The following is an 18,641-nucleotide window of genomic DNA, read 5'->3' as shown; positions in this document are numbered from 1 at the left end:
AATTAAAACCCCATCAAACTTGAATTTTTACACTACAGCTAAGCCACAATGAACTGAAAACTTTGCAGAGAATGAAATCATGTCTCTCACTTCCAGACGCAGGATGGAAGCTGGAGGTAGGTGGTTGCTGTCACAGCTGGGGAGGAAATGGGAAACAAAAATGCAATGTAGACAAGTGAAAAGTTTCAGTTCTGTACCTGTGGTTTAGGCTGCATAGTTTATATATTTACCCAAAAGGAGGTCAACGGTTCACTTCGGGAAAAAAAAAAAACTTTAAATGAAAGAAAAAAACTTAAAAAGCAGTGCTTTTGCTTGTTCTGGTAAAGCCTTTGCGTTTTTCCCCTCGCTCATAAATATGTAAAACCTTTTGTTTTGTTTTCCCCCCCACTTTTCTCCCTCCCCTAAGAGCACTTCATGTTCTGTAAAATGAAATTGGACGAAAAAGGTCCACTGCATGAATAAGTCAGAAGAGTGAGTGTGCTTAAGAGTCGTGATTAAAAACACCACCACAATCAGCTGCATTACTGTATATACCCGACTGAAAATGTACACTGTTAGCTGTGCCAGATCTGCAGGTCCTACATTCTTGCCCCAATTACGACACAAAACAAATAGCTGGCCTTGGGAGGAAGCAGGGAAACTGTTGAACTGGTTTCATGCCACACACATTCATATGTTAATAGGTTAACTGCATGCCATGGATGCCTTCTCTCAATATTTGGCTCTAGTCTCTGTGATACCTGTAGGCGAGTTGTGCTCAAGTTGACAGGAAAACACGTGAATAATTAACTTGTATTGCCAGACAGGCAGGAGTGGCCCGAAACCTTGTTTAAAGTAATAGCAAATTGAATGGAGGCCTACATGGGAGTGATTCACTGAAACTGAAGTTGAAGTTAAAGGGCCAGAGAATAAATTCAAACTCAGAATTTTTATATTTACAATATTAATGAGGTAATGACACAAACTCAGACGTATTTAGTTTCCAAAACTGAATAAACAAGCTGTTGTTGGGGGGAAATAAGGTCCCCAAGCTAGAAAAGTGTCAGGGTCCGACATATATGTATATATATAGGCTATATATATATAAACAAAGTAAAACAGTATGGAACTGTGTTGTCCTTTAAGGTCAGTTTGTTTATTCAGCGATGAAAACAAACAGTCTGTTTAGTTTGTTTTGGCTTGAGAAAACAGTCAACATCTCTCTCTTCTGAAAACTAAACAGTGCACCTTTAAAAAAAAAGAAAGAAAAGAAAAGCCAGTATAGGTTAAACGACCAGTCAGCAGCACAAATGATTGAGTTTCAGCTGTTACCCCTTCTGTTGCTCTCAGTGTACATTAAGAGCTGTTTCCAGACCCATTTTTCTCAACTGAAGTGTAACTAACACAGGATGATGTGCGGACGGAGGGAAGAAAAGGAGCAGGGGGACGTTGAGTAGGAGAAGGGTGGCTTTAGGGGGGGAGAGAGCACCAAGGACAGACTGGTACAGTGACTCAGTTTAAAAGAGAAGAGGACACTCTATAACTGTAGAGGCCGAGAGGCACCTGGGGAAAAACACCTAACTCCACAGCCTGAGCCACACCTTAGAAAACTAAACATGGCGTTGAGTCACACCGACCGAAACTCGGGTCAAAGAGCGATACAGATGATTCATGGGCGAAAACACGAGAAGAATTAGAGAGGAGGGAGAGGTGTGAGTTGGTAGTACGACTAATTATTTGATATTTAATAAGGCTCAAAGCGGGGGGGGGGCAAAAAAAAACTAGAGTGAGGAAATCACCTGCCGGGGTTTTCTGCTCCTGTCACCGCCCTGACAGGTGGTAGTTAAATTTATCCACCTCTTTGAATTATTAACAGAGGAGAAATGGAGAGAAAAAGGGCTGCTGACAATGAGCTGGACACTATTAAGTTTATGTAAGTGATAATTTCTTACCGTGTTGAAGAAGTATCGACGCGACCAAGCAGAGCAGTCCGATCATTTTTGAGCAGTCATGCCAATTTCGGGCGTCATGTCTCGCCATGGTTGATTACGGTCCTCTTTATGAAACCAGGCGTAAGCTCTCTCTCCGGAGTAAATGTTCAAAAAAAATAATAATAAAAAAGAAAAGACCTTCGGATGAGGGGGTCAGTTTCTGTGGGAAATCTCACAGAAACTTGTGCGGCGTGCAGGACAAGAGCAGCAGGGGGGGGGGGTCCGACACAGATTCTTGTTCCTTGTCCCTCACTGCGCCTTTAAGACGGAGTCTGCTTAAAATAAATGAAAATCCTCGTGAAATCGTCCTGGCAGCGCACAGGTGAATATTTCCCCCAGCTGGTGCTCACTGGATGTAATGAAGTGCTGCGAGTGGTTCCCTCCCTCTCTCTCTCTCTCTCTCTCTCTCTCTCTCTCTCTCTCTCTCACCAACAACTACTTCCTCTGAGCGCGCGGCTGTCCGACTGTGTGTGACTGACTGGGTGATGTCATCAGGCTGAGAGGCGTCACAGCCCCAACATTTAAAAAACAAGGACCAACCCAATTAGGACCAAGGATGGCAGAAGAAGGGGGGGAGGCCTGGGAGCAACTTGTTGAAATGGCCACAAGCATTTTTATTTTTTTTATCTTCTTGGAAAACACAAGCTGCACCTTGATGGTGTCTGAAGTGAGCAGCACTTTTTTACTTCTGAAGAGTTGTATCGAGGAATGCTCCTCTGTAGCTGTGTTTTTAAAAGCTGAGAAGTATCATCTCTGCGCATCCGGACGTAAAACCTGCCTCGAAGTCATTTTGATGAATATGCGGCCACAGCTCCAACAATCAAATTACCCGCAAAGGATGCAAGAGAAATCCACAGAAAAGTGACATTTCAGCCAAACAAAAAGACAACATGAAGTTACCACAGTGTATCCGAGTCAGACAGTTGTGATGTAGTGCTGAGGTACGTGGAAACAGATGATTCTTACGCCCTCTGCTGTTTGTTTCTGCACACACCAAACTGAGATTAGCTCATACTGTTTAAACTCCAGCACAGCAGATGCCAGAATCAATAAACATTCATTAATAAACGGCAAAATACAAATCCAGTGGCAGTCAGCGAAATCAAATCAAGTAGGAAACAGCTTCTCATGTATCTATTTGCAGACTCCAGCAGACTCTCTGTTGATGAGATTTTTTCCCCCTCTCCTCCTCCTCTTCCTCCACAGAATAACTTCCAATTCATTTTTGCCCTATTTTCCTCTGGAGCAGGGTGCATACTAGCATAGCAAAGGCATTATCTGGTTTAGGTCTAATCCCTATACCCAAGTGTTTTACAGCCAATGTAATTACATCTTCATAAGTCCCACAGTTTAAACTGTGCTGCTGCTGCTGCTGCTGCTCGGTTCCTCCTGTTCTTTTCCATTTTCAAGTTCCCCTCCAGTGTCACCCCTCTTATTTTCTATCATTGGTGCAGTTTCTGAAGATAACAATCAAAGGTCAAACCGTGTTCTGCACACCAGTGAAACAAATTAACAGCTGAAATGTGTTCTTCTTTTGGAGATCTTGCAGAAAAAGGAGTGGTCTCTTTCCACTTTCTTGCCCACTGTAAATCCAGACACCGTGGAAGCATCTGCCATGCAAACAGCAGCTGTGACATTTGCATTGCCATGTTTTCATTTGCAGCCCTATAGCTGAATGTTTAAGCACCTGCACAGCCAGAGAAAGTGTGCAGGGACCACCCAGATACAGCTACCACTAAATCGTATGCATTCACGGACTAGAATGAGGAGCTGTAAAGAAAGTGGCCACCAAATGGAGGATTTCATTTCCTTTCCTTCCCATGCTCATCCATTTTTCATACCCATAACAAATCGACCTTCACACCTTCCACTTTGCAGCTACCACCCACTTTACTTATGCACTTTCTTATTTTTTTTCTTCCCAACCATCTCACACCCCTCACACCTTCCCTTCGTTTACACGTCACTTTCTTCTCCTCCTTCCTCCCCCCTTCTCTCTCCCTCTTCCTGTGTCATTCGATTTCCTTTGTCCACTCGTCCTTCACTCCTTGCTGCTATTCATCCCGTCCTCCATCCGCATGCTCTCCGGGGGTCTGTGGCAGTGATAATGAAGCGCGTAGTTAACAGATATTAGCTCATTGGCAGTGGATTCATTAGACAGAGCCAAGGCTTATGGTGATTATTTACCCATAGAGGAGGGGCCACAGGATCAGTACCACGCTCTGTGTCAGCAGCCACAGGCTTCTTTGAAGTCACACACTGTCTCTCTCTCACACTTCTCTTCTCCCAGGGTTTTTCTCATCCTGTCTGAGCACCTCTCCCTTCACATTTCTACTTCTCCCTTTTTTCCCCTCTCTCTCCCTGTCATTAGACACCCACAATACATATCTGCTTTCTCTCCCTCTCCCTCTCTTTCTCTATCTCTCTTCACCGCCCCCATTCACCCAATGGTAATTATGGAAAAATCTGTAATAGTGCTCAGAGGAGCTGATAATACCTTTAGCTTAATTAAAGACATTTATGGGATGTAAAGACATGTAGCCTAGGGGTTGCTGTGCACCCACACTAACCCAAACTCTTTATTTCTCGCTTTTTCATCTCCCTCAATCCCTCGCTTTCTGCTATTCTTATCATTTTCTCGGTTTCACACACACATTGTGATACACACGAGTACACGCTCATTCCCTTTGTCAAACCGAATGTTAGGGTCAGAAGTTCTGTAACTAATTGCCCAGAAGTTCTGCTCTGAAATGTTGTAAAACATTATGGTAATATTCTATGTAGTTTATCAGCCTCGAGCACACACATGTGATGGCAGTAATGACAGTCTTTTCCTGTTGATTATCCCAGCGTTGCCACATCCTGTTGGGCTGAGAGATGCACAGCAGACTTGTTAACATGTCAGTCAGGGACACCAGTTAGACTGCAGGAAAGTGAACAATACTCAATGTTCTGGAGCGTACTTAGAAAGGTCACAGTGTTGGAGCGACAGCTGGTGCAGCAAGAGTCTGGTTTTTTGCTTTCAGTGTGTGATGGAGTCTGGTTTTCTCACCTTTATTCTCATTTCTTCCTTTGCGGTGTCTTCCTCTCACACTGGCACCCCAGGTATGAATTACTTTGTGAGTCTTAGAAATATATTTTTTTACTGTGCTTGAAACTGATCGTGCTGGCAGGGGAGCCTACATTTCTGGCTAATGTTGCTTTTTAAGTGCAAACATGATTGAAGCTGTTTCCTTGAAGGTAATTGATGAGTCATGCACAGTTCCTCCGTATCCCAGGTGGTCAGTTTGAGAAGTTAAGAAGAAGAACACCTTGTGTTTTTTAGTGATTTTTGTTCTTCTCTTCTGACATCTGGTACAATTTATTGTCTTTAAATCGACCCTGACAATCTTTAAAGAACATGTTCAAAGGTTTTTCAAGTCTGTCTTCAGTCTTAAAGGAGCACTATGTAGTTTTGGCGAAGGAATTCCAACTCAGAATTTTGATATTTAAAATATTAATGAGGTAATGATTCAAACTCAGAAATATTCATTTTTTCCATAACTGAATAAACAAGCTGCTCTCAGAGGAAAATAAGGTCCCCGGAACACCGTTTGACGCTAGAAAGGTGGCAGGGTCCGCCAAATATAAACAAAGTAAAACAGTATAAAATTGTGTTGTCCTTTAAAGTCAGTTTGTTTATTCAGTTTATTCATGAAAATGATTAAAATGTCTCCCCCAACACTACATAGTGCACCTTTAAACAACATTTACATGCACATTTCTTCACTGAGAAGTTATTGGTTGTTGTAAATTCTCCTCTTGTTTATACTGGCTGCGAAGAAAGTGATTTTAATGTAAGAAAAAACCCTCAAAAAGTATTTCTTCCATTTTAAAATGGCATCATAGATGCATTTGAAGTTGATATGACGCTTTAGTAGTCTGCATCAGATACAAACATAGTGGTCATCTTCCAGTATTTCTAGTACAAAATTCTCTCTTTTGTCACTATCTATCTGCTGCAGCTCAGCAAAGAAACACTACCCAGGGAAACAGAAAGAGAGAATTTGACACTAAAAAGACTGTAACTGCGGAAGATGCCCATTAGATCTGACCGACACAGAGTGCTGAAGCCTTGTATTATCTTCAGCAAAAGTCCAGAAGTCATTTTTACACAGAAATAGGAATGTTGATTTTGTCCCCCAACACTTAGATTGAAAGTGCTCTGAGAAGAGATCTCTTTTGCAGCCATTCTGTCCAGAAGGAACAATTGGAGTAACCCTTTCGATGCACACAGAGTGAATAACTGATGTCAGCACTTTAGCAAAATTGCTTAATTTCAATGGCCTGAATAATTAACCTGTTTTAATGCTTTTTATCATCTCTCCCTCAGATGAGGTGTTAGTGGCAAGAGAGGGCACGCCTATCACCTTGATTTGTACTGATAAAACAGTCAGGGGTGCTGTAGCCATTAACTGGATGGTGAAGTCATCTGGTGCGGATGAATGGAACCTGGTTCTCTCAGCCAATGAAGGGAACACGTTCTCTGGTGGTGCCTCGAAGGCATCCATGCGTTTGACTGATCCAAACTTTCAAGACACCGGGGTTTTCTCTCTGTTCTTTCTCCCCAAAATGGAGGACGGCGGCCTCTACTCATGCTTGATAAAGCAACAAGAGAGGAAACTGAAGGAGAGGATTATCCTCTTAGCAGTCCTCAAAGGTAGAAAAATCAACAGGGTATATGTGAGGTGCTTACACTAGTACCAAGTACAAAGTGACTAAGTGCATTAACTCAAGTAGTGCACTGAGGTATAGTTTTGTGGTACTTGTACTTTACATGAATATTTGTATTTTTATGGGACATTGTAAGAGGGAAGTTGCAATTACAGTTAAGGTTAATGTTAATATAGTGGATACTTTTACTATTGACACTTTAAGTATATTTTATATATATTTAGCTTCTCTGCTTGTACAAAGGTAACATTTTAAAATGCCAGACTTTTACTTGTAATAGAATATACTGGCATTTTCTGACCCTTGATTTCCTGTGTTCCTCCCTCATCTCCAGTCACTGTTGTCCCCGCTGCACCCATTCTGCAGCTCAGCACCCTTCGGCTGATTGCCAGTGTGAATCCTGACTCTGCTGTCACCAGAATCACCTGGGCAGCGCCTGGAGATATTTCCATGAAGAGCGAGAAAAAGCCAAAAACAGGCACAGTGTCCAAACTTCCACGGCTACAGATCAGTGACAGCGGGGCCTACGTCTGTATGGTTCACCCGCAGGGTCACAGCAGTAAGGCTCTCTTCCCCTTCAACGTGGACGTGACTGTTGATGGTGAGACTGGTTTGAGAGAGAGAAGAGCAGAAAAGCATTGAGGAGTAGAAAACATTTGTTGTTGCTCGTCTTGATGGTTTGAGTGGGCATCAGTGCCAGAAGCTCCAGCAGCAGCATCATTTATTTAAGCATCCTGTAGCTACAGTTCTTCAAAGTATTTACTTTAACAGACCAGTTTCAAGAGTCTACTGTAGATCTGCGCAAAAATTCATCCAGTCCTCCTGTGAATATTATAGTTGTTACATTTATGTATTATTCATCATTTGCCCCCCCCTCCCTCCCTGCTTCCCTTCTCTCCACAGCTGACAATGTGGCCTCATTCACCAATATAACACATGGTGAGTGACTTTGTAACACAGGCAGTCTGAAAGTCCTGTGTCAGCAGCTTGCTAATCAGGCAGAGCAGAATGCAAGAGCGACTGAAGAAGCAACTCTCAGCCTATAAGAACGTAATCCCTATTGTTGGAGGAATTTTTCCCCCTATCTCCATTTCCCTACTCTCTTACTTACTATTCTGTTTACTCTCTGTCTTCACCTCACTCTTCATTCAGCCTCTGTTTATTCTGAATTCCCTGTCGATATGTCTACTTGCACTGTTATGTCTTCATGTCTGTCTCTACTCCATCTTCCTCTGTTTATCTATTTTAACATCCTGCTTTCTCTTGTCTTTCTTTCTATATTGCCTAAAGCCCCTTTGATCTCCACCGCCACTCAGGCGCACACATCCTTCACCTTAACCTGTCCTGCTGTCCAGGGGGACTACGTCTTACTGTACTGGCAACCTCCAGATGCCAGGAGGCAAACTAACATGAAGCTCGTGTACCAGTACGACCGGTGGAGGGGTTCCACTTCGTTGACCGAGCAAAGCAAGAGAGTCCAGCTTGCCGGCCCTCCCTACAACGCAGAGGCTGGGAGCTTCTCTTTTCTGCTCATACCTGGGTGGAAGGAGGGCGGTCTCTACGTCTGTGATGTGTTTGTCAATGACAATGCCTTCAGCCAGAGGACCCTTCTCAGCGTGCTGAAAGGTACAGATCTGTGTTAGGAAGAGGAGAAGGAGGAAGAGGTGTCACTGAAATAATAACCTTGCATATAAGGGATAAAAAACAACATAAAATAAAAGATATTCCCTAATTTGGTATTTTGATAATTACATATATCATTGGGGTTGATATGTCATGACTGTAACATATCACTCACAGCATTATCATACTCATCAAATTATTGAAGGAATGAGCTGGTTGGAGGTATATGCAGTCGCTGACATTTAGCAAAATATACATATTTGCTTTCTCGCCAGACACTCTCATGTATGTGCTGTAAATATGGTCGGGTTACGCCCAAACACAATAAGTTTGTGCAACATGCTGTGTGCGACCATGCCAGAAATAGTGTTTGTCATTGTTCCAGATGACCACACTAAAAGAAAAGCTTGTTGTCATAGAGAGCGGAGGCGTGATCTTGTTTAAATATGCAGATAATATAACATTAAGGCAGTCTCCTCTGGAAAATCCTCAGTTGTTCTCATGAAAAATTAAAGAAATAGTTGTGCCAAGGATGAAAAAAGAGCGCTAGAGAGAGAAGTTCAAACCCTGGCTTCTCTCTCACCTCCGCACAGCTGGACAATCATGGCATGAAGTGGGTGTGAGTGTCAGATTGCTGGTTTCGGAACGCTAACAATCCACCATCGTCCAACTAGCACTTCTGAAGAAGCATACTGGCAGCTTAAAGACCAGAAGCAGCTTTAGCCTGGCTGCCTCCGAAGTTCAAAAGCACGCCTACAAGCACCTCTAAAGGTCACTAATGAACAGCTTGTTCAGTTGGTACACAATTAGACATGTAAAAACAACAACTTGAGTTTTTTTGGGGAACTATTTTCATGACAAACCTCCTACTGGCAATTCTGTGTAGCATCTCCACTGGTTGTCTGGCAACCTCACTGTGACGGTAAGCCTCCTGTTGAACACCAAGGAACCTAAAAAAAGAAGGAAGGGTCATTACGTCACTGAATCTTGCGTTGGGGCCAGTTTGCCGGTTGTATTGAAATCAATGCTAGATGTGTGGTGAAACACACTAAAACCCAACATATCTATGAAGAAATGCCACCAGAAAATGAAAGAACACACTTCAAAGAGTAGGCTGACCACTGATTTTTCCCCCCAAATGATTGACATGGCTGATAATATTGTCAACAAACAGGGCAGGTCTGACTGATTTCCACTGATATGACTGCAGTGACACTGCAAACAGGAGCCTTTCCTACACAAAGCTGCGGAACAAACAACGTGTCTATAAAAAGAACGGTCGTTTACCTCCTCCCTGAATTGTGTTCTTTCATTTTCTTGAGGCATTTCTTCATCTGAAGTCATATGATTTACTGTAGATATGTTGGGTTTTACTGTATTTCTCCTATTGACTCCAATAACTGTCACCACAGTCTGGCCCCAAATAGATTGGTGACATAATGACCCTTCCTTCTTTTTTAGGTTCCTTGTTGATCACCGGGAAGTGGAAACCACAACTTGAAACCACAACTTGTCATTTTCACTTTTCTGTTTATGTATGGATAAAAAAAATGAGACCCAACGTGTTAACTAGTGAGCTTTAGACATGTTTACATTGGACAGAGCCAGGCTAGCTGTTTCCCTCTGTTTCCAGTCTTTATGCTAAGCTAAGCTAATTGCCTTCTGGCTCCAGCTCCATACTTAAGGTACAAACATGAGACTGGTATCGATCTTCTCATTACTCCTATAATCTAAACACAATGGCAACTTAAGAGGCAGAGGGTGACACAGTGAATATTGACACCTCCCTGTAAAATATATGCCTTGCTTATGTGTCGTATAATAAAAGACACTGAATTCTTACCTTGCATTCTTCCCCACTGCATTGTTCTCATAGATCATGCACTGTGAAACAAACACAATGAAGATTTCCTACAGCTATTGGTAAAATGTCACATTATTATGAATACATTCACAATACTGCTCATGAAAAGGAACATTCGCTCGATTCATATATTTAAAGAGAAAAAATTGAGCAGAACACCTGTTGATTTTTGTGAGCGAGCCTTGGGCAGGTTTCAACCTTTGCAGAAAAAAAAGGAATACATTTGCACCTCACCCCCTCCCCCCCCACACACACACACACACACACACACACACAACACCCAACATACACACGTACATATAAGACGCTCTGTCATGGCGGCCTTGGAAGGCTTTACTAATCACAGTCCCACTGGCATCCATCACAGCTGCCCAGACGTGACCAGCCGATCAGTCACTGTCACTGTCATCCCGCTTCACACATCTGCATCCCTCGCTCACGCACACACATGCACATCCACCCACGCACCAATCATGTGACGCATATATTTTTACCCCACCTCATTATAAGTATCATTATGTATGATTATACCTGCTGCCCTCCCTCAAAGGCTGGAGGTGGCCCACACTGATCACACTAATCAAGGCTGAAATGTGTGTGTTTTGATGCGTGTGTGCTGGTCTGTGGAGCTTGATTACACCCAGATGGATTCTCATTTCAGTTTGATGAGACACTAAGCATCAGTCACAGTCAACCAATGCATTAGCAGCAAATCACTTTAATGAATATATATTATTTTGACCCCTCTCTGGATTGTTCTTTGTTTTTCATATCACTTTTCCTTTACCCCATTACTCTCTATCCGTCCTTGGCCTTTTCTATATTCACACACTACCCTTTAACTCACCTTCTCATCCCGTCTCGCTCCTTTCTCCTCCCTCATACCTGTCGTTTTCACTTACTCATCTTTCCCTTGGTTTCTTTTGTTTCTTCCTTCTTTAACATTTTCCCTCCCACGCTCCTCCCCCCTCCCCTCTGCATCACATCTACAGTTAAAACCAGCTACTACCCCTCAAAGCTGGAGCTGCTGTGCCTGTACTCGGAGCGGTCCCAGGTCCAAAGTGCCAAGTGGAGATACCAGAATAAGAGTCACCAGCTGCGCATGATAACCAACGGCCCTGGCAGCGTCAGCACCCTTCTGCCCTTGCCAATCACCTCTGACACAGCCGGGAACTACACCTGCACACTGCAACTGAAAAATGGGCAGACCGTCTGGGCAACGCAAGCTGTAACACTGCCCCATGAAGGTGGGAGGGATGGCATGGTATCACAAACACTGGTCTGTTTTCTGATTTTCTTCATCAACAGTATATTACAAGCACAGGAGTCGTGGCAGACTTCCTGTCAACTCAGTGGAGATAATGAACCATGAATGTGGATGATTCTCAAGTATGCGCTCCGTGAAGCGTTCTGCTGTGCATTCAAGCCAAGCTCAGGTCAATTCATCTGCCAGACAGCCCCTGGTTTACGGCGGGGAAAGCTCCTGACAGATACCATATGTTGTGGTTTTTAATGTAGTTAAAGAGGTCAAAGGTTAAGACTTCTGTGTAACAAGAAGTTGTGATTTGCAGATAATATGCAGCAGGATAACTGAGTCCATTTATATGCCCATGTTTCATAAAAATCCACCAGCGCTCTAATACTCTGCTTAGCTTCCTCTTCTTCTATAAAATATAAAACATAGTGGCTATCGCTTTTCTCATCACACTCACCCTGCTGATATGCGAATATAAGAAGACAGGACCTTAGGACATCTCTCCCCACCAAAACTAAATTATTCAGGCTTATTGTATTGGTGGCTGTGGGGGAGCGCAGGAGGATGTGACAGTTGAATGGATCCCTTAGCAGAGATGAGTTCACTCAGCGTACCCCGATACATCACTGGGGTTGAGCGGCCCAGAGCTCATCATGATGCACGCTGATGGTATGGCCGTAAGAGTAATGGACATGGAGGAAAGAAAGAGAGGGTGATAAAGACAGGATGGGGAATAGGGGAGGCAAGATTTTGCCTGATTGGAGAAGTCGGATTAGAAAAAAAAATCTATACACTCCCTGGCCACATTATTAGGTACACTTATACACATTTAATAAAGTACTGTATTTAAGTACAATTTTGAGGTACTTGTACTTTCCATTTTCTGCTACTTTATGCCTCTACTCTATTAGATTTTGTAGGCAAATATAGCACTTTTTACTCCACTACATTTATTTGATAACTTCAGTTACAAGTTACTTTGCAGACTGCATGCTGCATCAGAGCCAAAGTAACCTTTTTTTAAAGAGGCATATTATGCTCATTTTCAGGTTCATTTTGGGTTAGCGCTAGAATAGGTTTACATACTTTAATGCTCAAAAAACACATCTGTTTTCTTGTACTGTCCAGTACTGCAGCACTACATTCCCCCTCTGTCTGAAACACTCTGTTTTAGCTCCTGTCTCTTTAAGGACCCCCCTCCTCCTGAATACCCAGTCTGTTCTGATTGGTCAGCTGAAACACGCCTGAGCCAGCACCACTAACAACAACACAGCAGCTGTGCTAAATGAATTCTTAAGTGCCAAACTAGCAAGGCATAAATTATGCAAATGTGCGATACAGTGACAGTGTGCTGTCACAAAATCACAGTATTAAAGGCAGGACTGCTGATGAGGCGTTTCAGAAGCAGTGTTTTCTGTGGGAGAAAGGAGCTTCTTTTGGTGCGGACTTTGACCTTTTTAACTTTCAAGATTTTTTTATATGCACAAGAACTGATAGAAAATGCTGGAGGAAAGGGAAAAACAAAAACGCATTATAGTTCTTCTTTAAATCAATTTATTTCATCGGCAATCAGATTTTTAGGGGGCATACTGGATCCCATATTTGGCCAGGCCGATAACCGGTCGACCCATAGTAGCTATACAGTAGCGATACAGTATATACATGTAAATATACAGTATGTATAATTTATTTTTGAAACTAAAAGTGGAAAGAGACAACTTCAGCCCCCCTAGCATTTCTACGTGGTTGCAAAGACACCTGGATCTTCTCAGTTTTTTTCAGTGACGCATTTGCCAACAACGCTGGACAAAACATGAGTTTATTTATTCATTTAGTCTATAATGGGGACGTGAAAGCAGGTAGAAATTGTGCCAGCCTGCCAGTCAGCCTTCATTTTCTCAGGACATTTCGAGCTTGGTGGCAGACAAAATTGCATAGTAAAAGCCAGGTTTATAAGAAACCAATCTAAATGCTGATGGCGTCATTATTCTTTAGCCATTACATTGTGCAAACCACATTTACTTCATGGTGATACATTAAAGCAAAAACTTGTCTACTACCAGTTAAAGCACATTTATTGCCAGAAATGTACTTTTGATAAGTTAATTTAATATCATATTACTTTAAGACTTTTACTCAACTACTATAACTCTTCCTTAAGTATAACTTTTGGCTTTTTTACAACACCGATGAAACTTAAAAAGGCCATTTTTTAGTAAAAGTTTCCAAGAGATGTTATCTATATGTTAATATTGAGGTCACAGTTAGTGGTGGTGTTGCACTACATTGTATTATATTGAAATGTGTTCTTGATATTCTTCCCCATATCTGCCAATTTTGAGACTTCAAAAAAAGAGGGGCTTTGAAAAACTTTGAGATTCTGAGACTGTGTTTCCTTCATTCTGGTGACATTAAAAGACTGAAAATAACAAAATAATGATTAAAATGCAACAGCATTTTTATGTCAAATTATTTTAATTTTACTTTGAGTCTTAGAAAACAACGCAGAATAGTCCGCCCTGTAGTGTAAAGGTTTGCAAATCTTTTCATTCATTCATTAAATTTTTGCCCCTGCACCTTAGAGTCTGTGCATGCAAATGCCCTGTGTTTGTCGGCCTGTTGATGGGGATCGACGCAGTGTTACCCCTGTTATTGCAATGAGAATTTTCCCCAGAGTGACTGGAATTTGTGTAAAAATTCTTTCTCCTGTCCATTTCTCTGTCCGTCTCTCACTAACTGAGGAGGATGCCAGTACAGTGGAAAACAGGTTATCATGACTAAAAGGGGAATAAGTGTAAGAAATTGTCATAAATCGGGATAAATACAGGAGAATTGTGACCCCGGGGAGGAACCCGGGAGAGGGCCATGAAAAATGGGAGGGTTGGCAAGTATGTTCTTCCCCCTTTCGAGTTTGTGACTGAGGTGGACAAAACATTAGAAAAACCTCTCAATTCAGTGCAGTTAGGTTTAACACCACTGCAAACTAAAACGTCCATATAGTTGAATTAGACCTTCCTGACAGTATCAATCAAAAGTGAAGTGTTGGATTGCATTAGATTTTACAGATTTGTACCTAATAAAGAGGCCGCTGAGTGTATGTTGAGTGGCAGGTGTCAGTCTAGTGTGTCATGAAGAATTTAGTCTGAGCAGAGTGAGAAATTCAAATAATGTGAGTGTTCGTTGACCTACATTTACACTGTTGACAAGTGACAGGTTGCACAAACTCTGCAATGGTGCAAGTGCTCAAACGTTCTTGGTTAATAATGAATAGTGTGACAATAAGCAGTGACAGTTTATAAAAAAAACCCTGAAGCTTTATAAATAGTTGTTGTGGATGGCATGAAAGCTCCCGGAGACTGTGAGATTTTGCACAGAGTTAGTTTAAGAATGAACTGAAATAACTTTTTCTTTCACTGGAAATAACCAAATTACTAATACAAAAAGTTATATATGTGTATATATATATATATATGTATATATATATATATATATATATATATATATATATATATATATATATATATATATATATATATATGTGTGTGTGTGTGTGTGTGTGTGTGTGTATAGCAACTTGGTGATATCTTGTGTGTTGTAAGCCAAATCTAAAGTAAAGTGCCAGTGGTACAAGTACAGAAACCCTACATAATAGAATTCCTTTCACTGGTGGCACAGTTCAAAAAATCCAAAATTGAAGCAATCATTGTGTTCCGCAGCACATAAAATACTTCAAATGTCAGGGATGTTCTTCAATCATTTGCTACCCCGAGTTGGCCCATCATTTGCAAAGCATTCGAGCAGTTCTTTGGTCTCCTTCCCATCAGCCACCGTCCTCTACAATCGCGCTGATATGATTCACCTCCTACCTCATTTGAGATGAAAAAGGCGAGCTAGAGAGGAAGTGCCAATAGAGGGAAGGAAGAGGTGAGATAGAAGAAGATGAGAGAAAGGGGGAGAGAAAAGAGAGAAAGAGAGAAAGAGAGAGAGACTAGACATGGAAGTGAGAAAAGCAGTTTTGCCTCACTTCACTGCACTCAATTACCATAAATCATGGGCTAAAGCTGGCATGGAGAACAGTGCGGGTCAGTCTTGGGGTCAGAATTCACCACAATATTCCATTAGCAACCTCCACACATACTCACCAATCAATTACACCTCGCACAGCAAATAACGATTGATTATTTTGAAGCTGGCTAAAAGCTGTGACACCAGGGCTAAGGTGAAGTCCAGGGGCCAATCCTTTCACAAACAAAATGTATGAAAAGTTAATGAGATGCCTGAGTTGGCTTTACTTTTGCCAGGTTTCTGTCTGTCAGATCACTTCCAAAGCCACAGAAAGACACAGTATGAATTGTGCTGATTCCATTAAAACTCTGTTCTCTGTAGTACGTCTTTGTTTACTTCACTTTTGTACTCCAAAGATGTCTGACAGAGCTGATTGCTCTGTGCTCCATGAACAGTGATCCGGCAGCGAGAGAACACTTGTTCAGGTACACTAAATTACAGCAGTCTCTGTGGAAACGAGTACCTCCTTCCTGCTTCTCTCGTCGCCCTGTGGCTGTGTTCTGCGAGGCTGATGTCATCCTCATTATGCAAACAGACCTGACAAGTTTGATAGCACGCGTGAGATCTTCCCACAAAATTTGACTGGTGCCACAATGAGCAAATGGTTGGCTTATGTAATCCTTGTTAAAATCATGCCTACGCTTTCTATCCACCTATTTCTCCAAAGCTGCATTGACATGGTTTGGCTGAAAGATGTGATGTATACATTGTTTGTCAGTCTGCCCAGAGGCAGTTTTGTTGCCAGGATCAGATGTCATGGGAGTGTGCACGTACAAGCCTCTCTTGACTACATGCTACATATATATTTAGATAATTAGATGGCGAATAGATGGGATTTGCAAAAAGTTGGATGAAACTAATCTGTATGGAAGTTGCATTTGGTGAGGCTTTGTGCAATGATCAGACAGCTTTTGGTCTCTTTGATACCAGTGCTTTTCTTCCTCTTGAAAATGTTTTAAAATTGACAGCATCCATACTGGGGGTCTGTCAGATCGATGTCTACTGAGGTGTCGTGCAGACTATTCACTCTGTCTGACAGAGCCTCAATTTCCCCTCCTCCTCCACTGACTGCACCCATTGTCTGTGACTGACAGCAGCATGATGCAAATACATGTAAGATGTTGAGGAAATCCTAACTGCAAAATCTCTAGCTTGAAGTGTTCAAGTAATAGAAAAGGTTGCCCTCTCTTGACTTGAAGGTAGAGAACAGGAATAGCTTCTCTTTACGTCAGTCAGCCGCTCACACTCATGGATCTGCAAGTTTTACATTAGCACTGTTCTTGGAAACACTCATGCTTTTTCCCCTCTCTCACTTTTTTCTCTTTTGCAGGGAGTCTCATTGTGCCCCCCTCGCCCCACCTCCCTTCCCTCTCTGCTTTATTACTCCTCATGGTGCCCCTGGTTGCCGCGGCTGTCTGTGTGTTGCTATGGAGACAGAAACACATTTCTGATCGCAGTGAGTCTTCCGGCGTTTTCTCTTTTGACAGCTTTTCCTGTTCCGTCCATCTTCGACCCCTGTCGGCTGCCACTGAGTGATGTGGGCCGTGACATCCTCTGGGGTTGTTGTAATGAATCTGCCCCCACCTCCTCCTCGCTCCCTGTGCATTTGAGTGTATATATGTGGGTGTGCAACTCTCTCTCTCTCTCTCTCTCTCTGTACTTAGGTATTGAGCAGTCTCTGTCTGTCCACTCGGGTGAAGCAGAGAACATCTATGAAAATCCTGAGGATATCAGACAGGTGATGAATTCAGACGTTTCCAATAACTAAATATCCTCTGATGAGTTCCCCTCATTTTTTTTGCCCTCATCATCGCCTCTGGTATTTATCACTCTTGCTCACCCTCCCCTCCCTTCTCTTATTCGTCTCTGTTGTACACTTTTTTCTGTTTTCCCCCGGATTTCCACTATCCCCCCCCCACTCTGTCACTTGTTGTTCATTAAACCTGTTTTCTCTGCTCTCCTCCCTTCCCAACAGGCTCCTCCCGAGGGCTCAGTCTACATGGTGAGTTATTGTGTCGTCCCCTGCGCACACACCCAGGCGTGGTGCACGTGTGTGTGTGTGTGAGGAGTTGTGATACACCAATGCATACAGACTCTCCCTCTCTGTATTGCTCCCTCCCTAAGCTGTCAGCAAATATGTCTTCCCTCACACTTGCAGTCCTCTCCTCCAGTCTGTCAGCCCTCTCTCAGATAAACCCATTGCCTATCAGCTGTCACCCTTACATTAGTGGTATTAACAAATCAATCTCATTACACAGGCTGCAGAGGGGCATAAATCTGGCCTCTGTACCATGGATCTGGCTCTTTATCATCCTCTTCTCTGTCCCACTCTTCCCCTGCTTCCCTTCCCCATTTTCTTCTTTCTGCCAGGATTTAAAGCCAAGAGGAGAGGATGATGTCTACAAGGAACTGGAGCGGTAAGCAAAAACCCTTGCATCACCTGTGTGTGCTTTTTTCTGTTGAACTGCTTTTTGTGAGTGTGTTTGTGTGTGCGTGTGTGTGTGTGTGTGTACTGTCACTCATCTGCCCCTCACATTCTTCTCACACTCACCAATCATGCTGGCCTGAACATCACTGTGACACAGTGGCATAATATCACGCCATGCACTGACAGGCAGCGCTCCTTCGCCCGTGTGTTGTTGTTGCGTGGGCTGTCTGTGTTTGTGTTTAAGGGAGAATAAAAGAGACTGGGGGACGGGAGATTTTTGTGCGAGTTTGTCTTTGTGCTCTGTTTTCAGATGCGAACGGTGTCAGAGCTGATCACCTACCCACATCTCATCCTCATCCAGCTGTCATATCCGCTCAGTTCCCAGCTGCAGCAGAGGGCCTTTATAAACAGAAGTAACAACTGTGTCTCAGAGCTGGGATGTGAGGAGAAACTTCAGTGCTTAAGGGAAATGCAACTCAATTGTCTGAATGATTTGTGCATTCTAAGCTATTGCTCTTTATCAGTACTTTGTTACTGATTTGCTTGTAATGTTTTTGAGCTGCACATAGAGAAACGGTTTTCAAATGACATGTGTGACATGTGCCAGATGTGTGAAAGTTTATATGTTACCTATATTTGCTTTTTCTTTTCTTGGCATCTTGTTTTATCTGTTATTTTACCACTGTGGATATCTGTATTCACAGCCATTCTAAATAAACAGTG

General features: G+C 42.6%; 2 protein-coding genes across 5 annotated transcripts in view; one reads left to right on the top strand and one right to left on the bottom strand.

The window, feature by feature from the left end:
* Nucleotides 1–2,370, bottom strand: part of LOC141011449 (nectin-2-like) — an 82,167-nt gene extending 79,797 nt beyond the window's left edge. Inside the window, exon 1 of one of the 2 annotated variants that reach the window (XM_073484610.1) lies at nucleotides 1,932–2,370. In XM_073484610.1, the coding sequence (XP_073340711.1) occupies nucleotides 1,932–2,019 (88 nt within the window). In that variant the 5' untranslated portion in view covers nucleotides 2,020–2,370. The remainder of the gene's footprint in view (nucleotides 1–1,931) is intronic. The other variant, XM_073484609.1, reaches the window with a different exon arrangement.
* Nucleotides 2,371–4,988: 2,618 nt separating this feature from the next.
* g6fl (g6f-like) lies at nucleotides 4,989–18,516 on the top strand. Of its 3 annotated transcripts, XM_073485603.1 has the most exons (11): nucleotides 4,989–5,075; nucleotides 6,343–6,669; nucleotides 7,018–7,284; nucleotides 7,587–7,622; nucleotides 7,974–8,309; nucleotides 11,163–11,417; nucleotides 16,821–16,946; nucleotides 17,155–17,228; nucleotides 17,466–17,492; nucleotides 17,861–17,907; nucleotides 18,229–18,516. In XM_073485603.1, exons 1-11 carry the CDS (start codon nucleotides 5,003–5,005, stop codon nucleotides 18,248–18,250), a joined length of 1,590 nt encoding a protein of 529 aa, XP_073341704.1. In that variant the 5' UTR covers nucleotides 4,989–5,002; the 3' UTR covers nucleotides 18,251–18,516. The 3 variants fall into 3 exon arrangements, with proteins under 3 accessions (XP_073341704.1, XP_073341705.1, XP_073341708.1); XM_073485604.1 differs by lacking the exon at nucleotides 7,587–7,622; XM_073485607.1 differs by lacking the exon at nucleotides 16,821–16,946.
* The last annotated feature ends 125 nt before the right edge of the window (nucleotides 18,517–18,641 follow it).

Source organism: Pagrus major, chromosome 17 (genome assembly GCF_040436345.1).
Source record: "Pagrus major chromosome 17, Pma_NU_1.0".
NCBI classification, from domain to species: domain Eukaryota; kingdom Metazoa; phylum Chordata; class Actinopteri; order Spariformes; family Sparidae; genus Pagrus; species Pagrus major.
Note: the sequence above shows the minus strand (reverse complement) of the source record. Positions and strands in the feature narration are given on the sequence as shown.

What these genes read in the sequence shown, in the direction of transcription:
- g6fl (XM_073485603.1), top strand. Translation starts at nt 5,003, where the DNA reads ATGGAGTCTGGTTTTCTCACCTTTATTCTCATTTCTTCCTTTGCGGTG. An exon ending in CGTGGACGTGACTGTTGATG is followed by an intron (nt 7,285 to 7,586) that starts GTGAGACTGGTT and finishes TTCTCTCCACAG; the next exon opens with CTGACAATGTGGCCTCATTC. An exon ending in CCGAGGGCTCAGTCTACATG is followed by an intron (nt 17,493 to 17,860) that starts GTGAGTTATTGT and finishes TCTTTCTGCCAG; the next exon opens with GATTTAAAGCCAAGAGGAGA.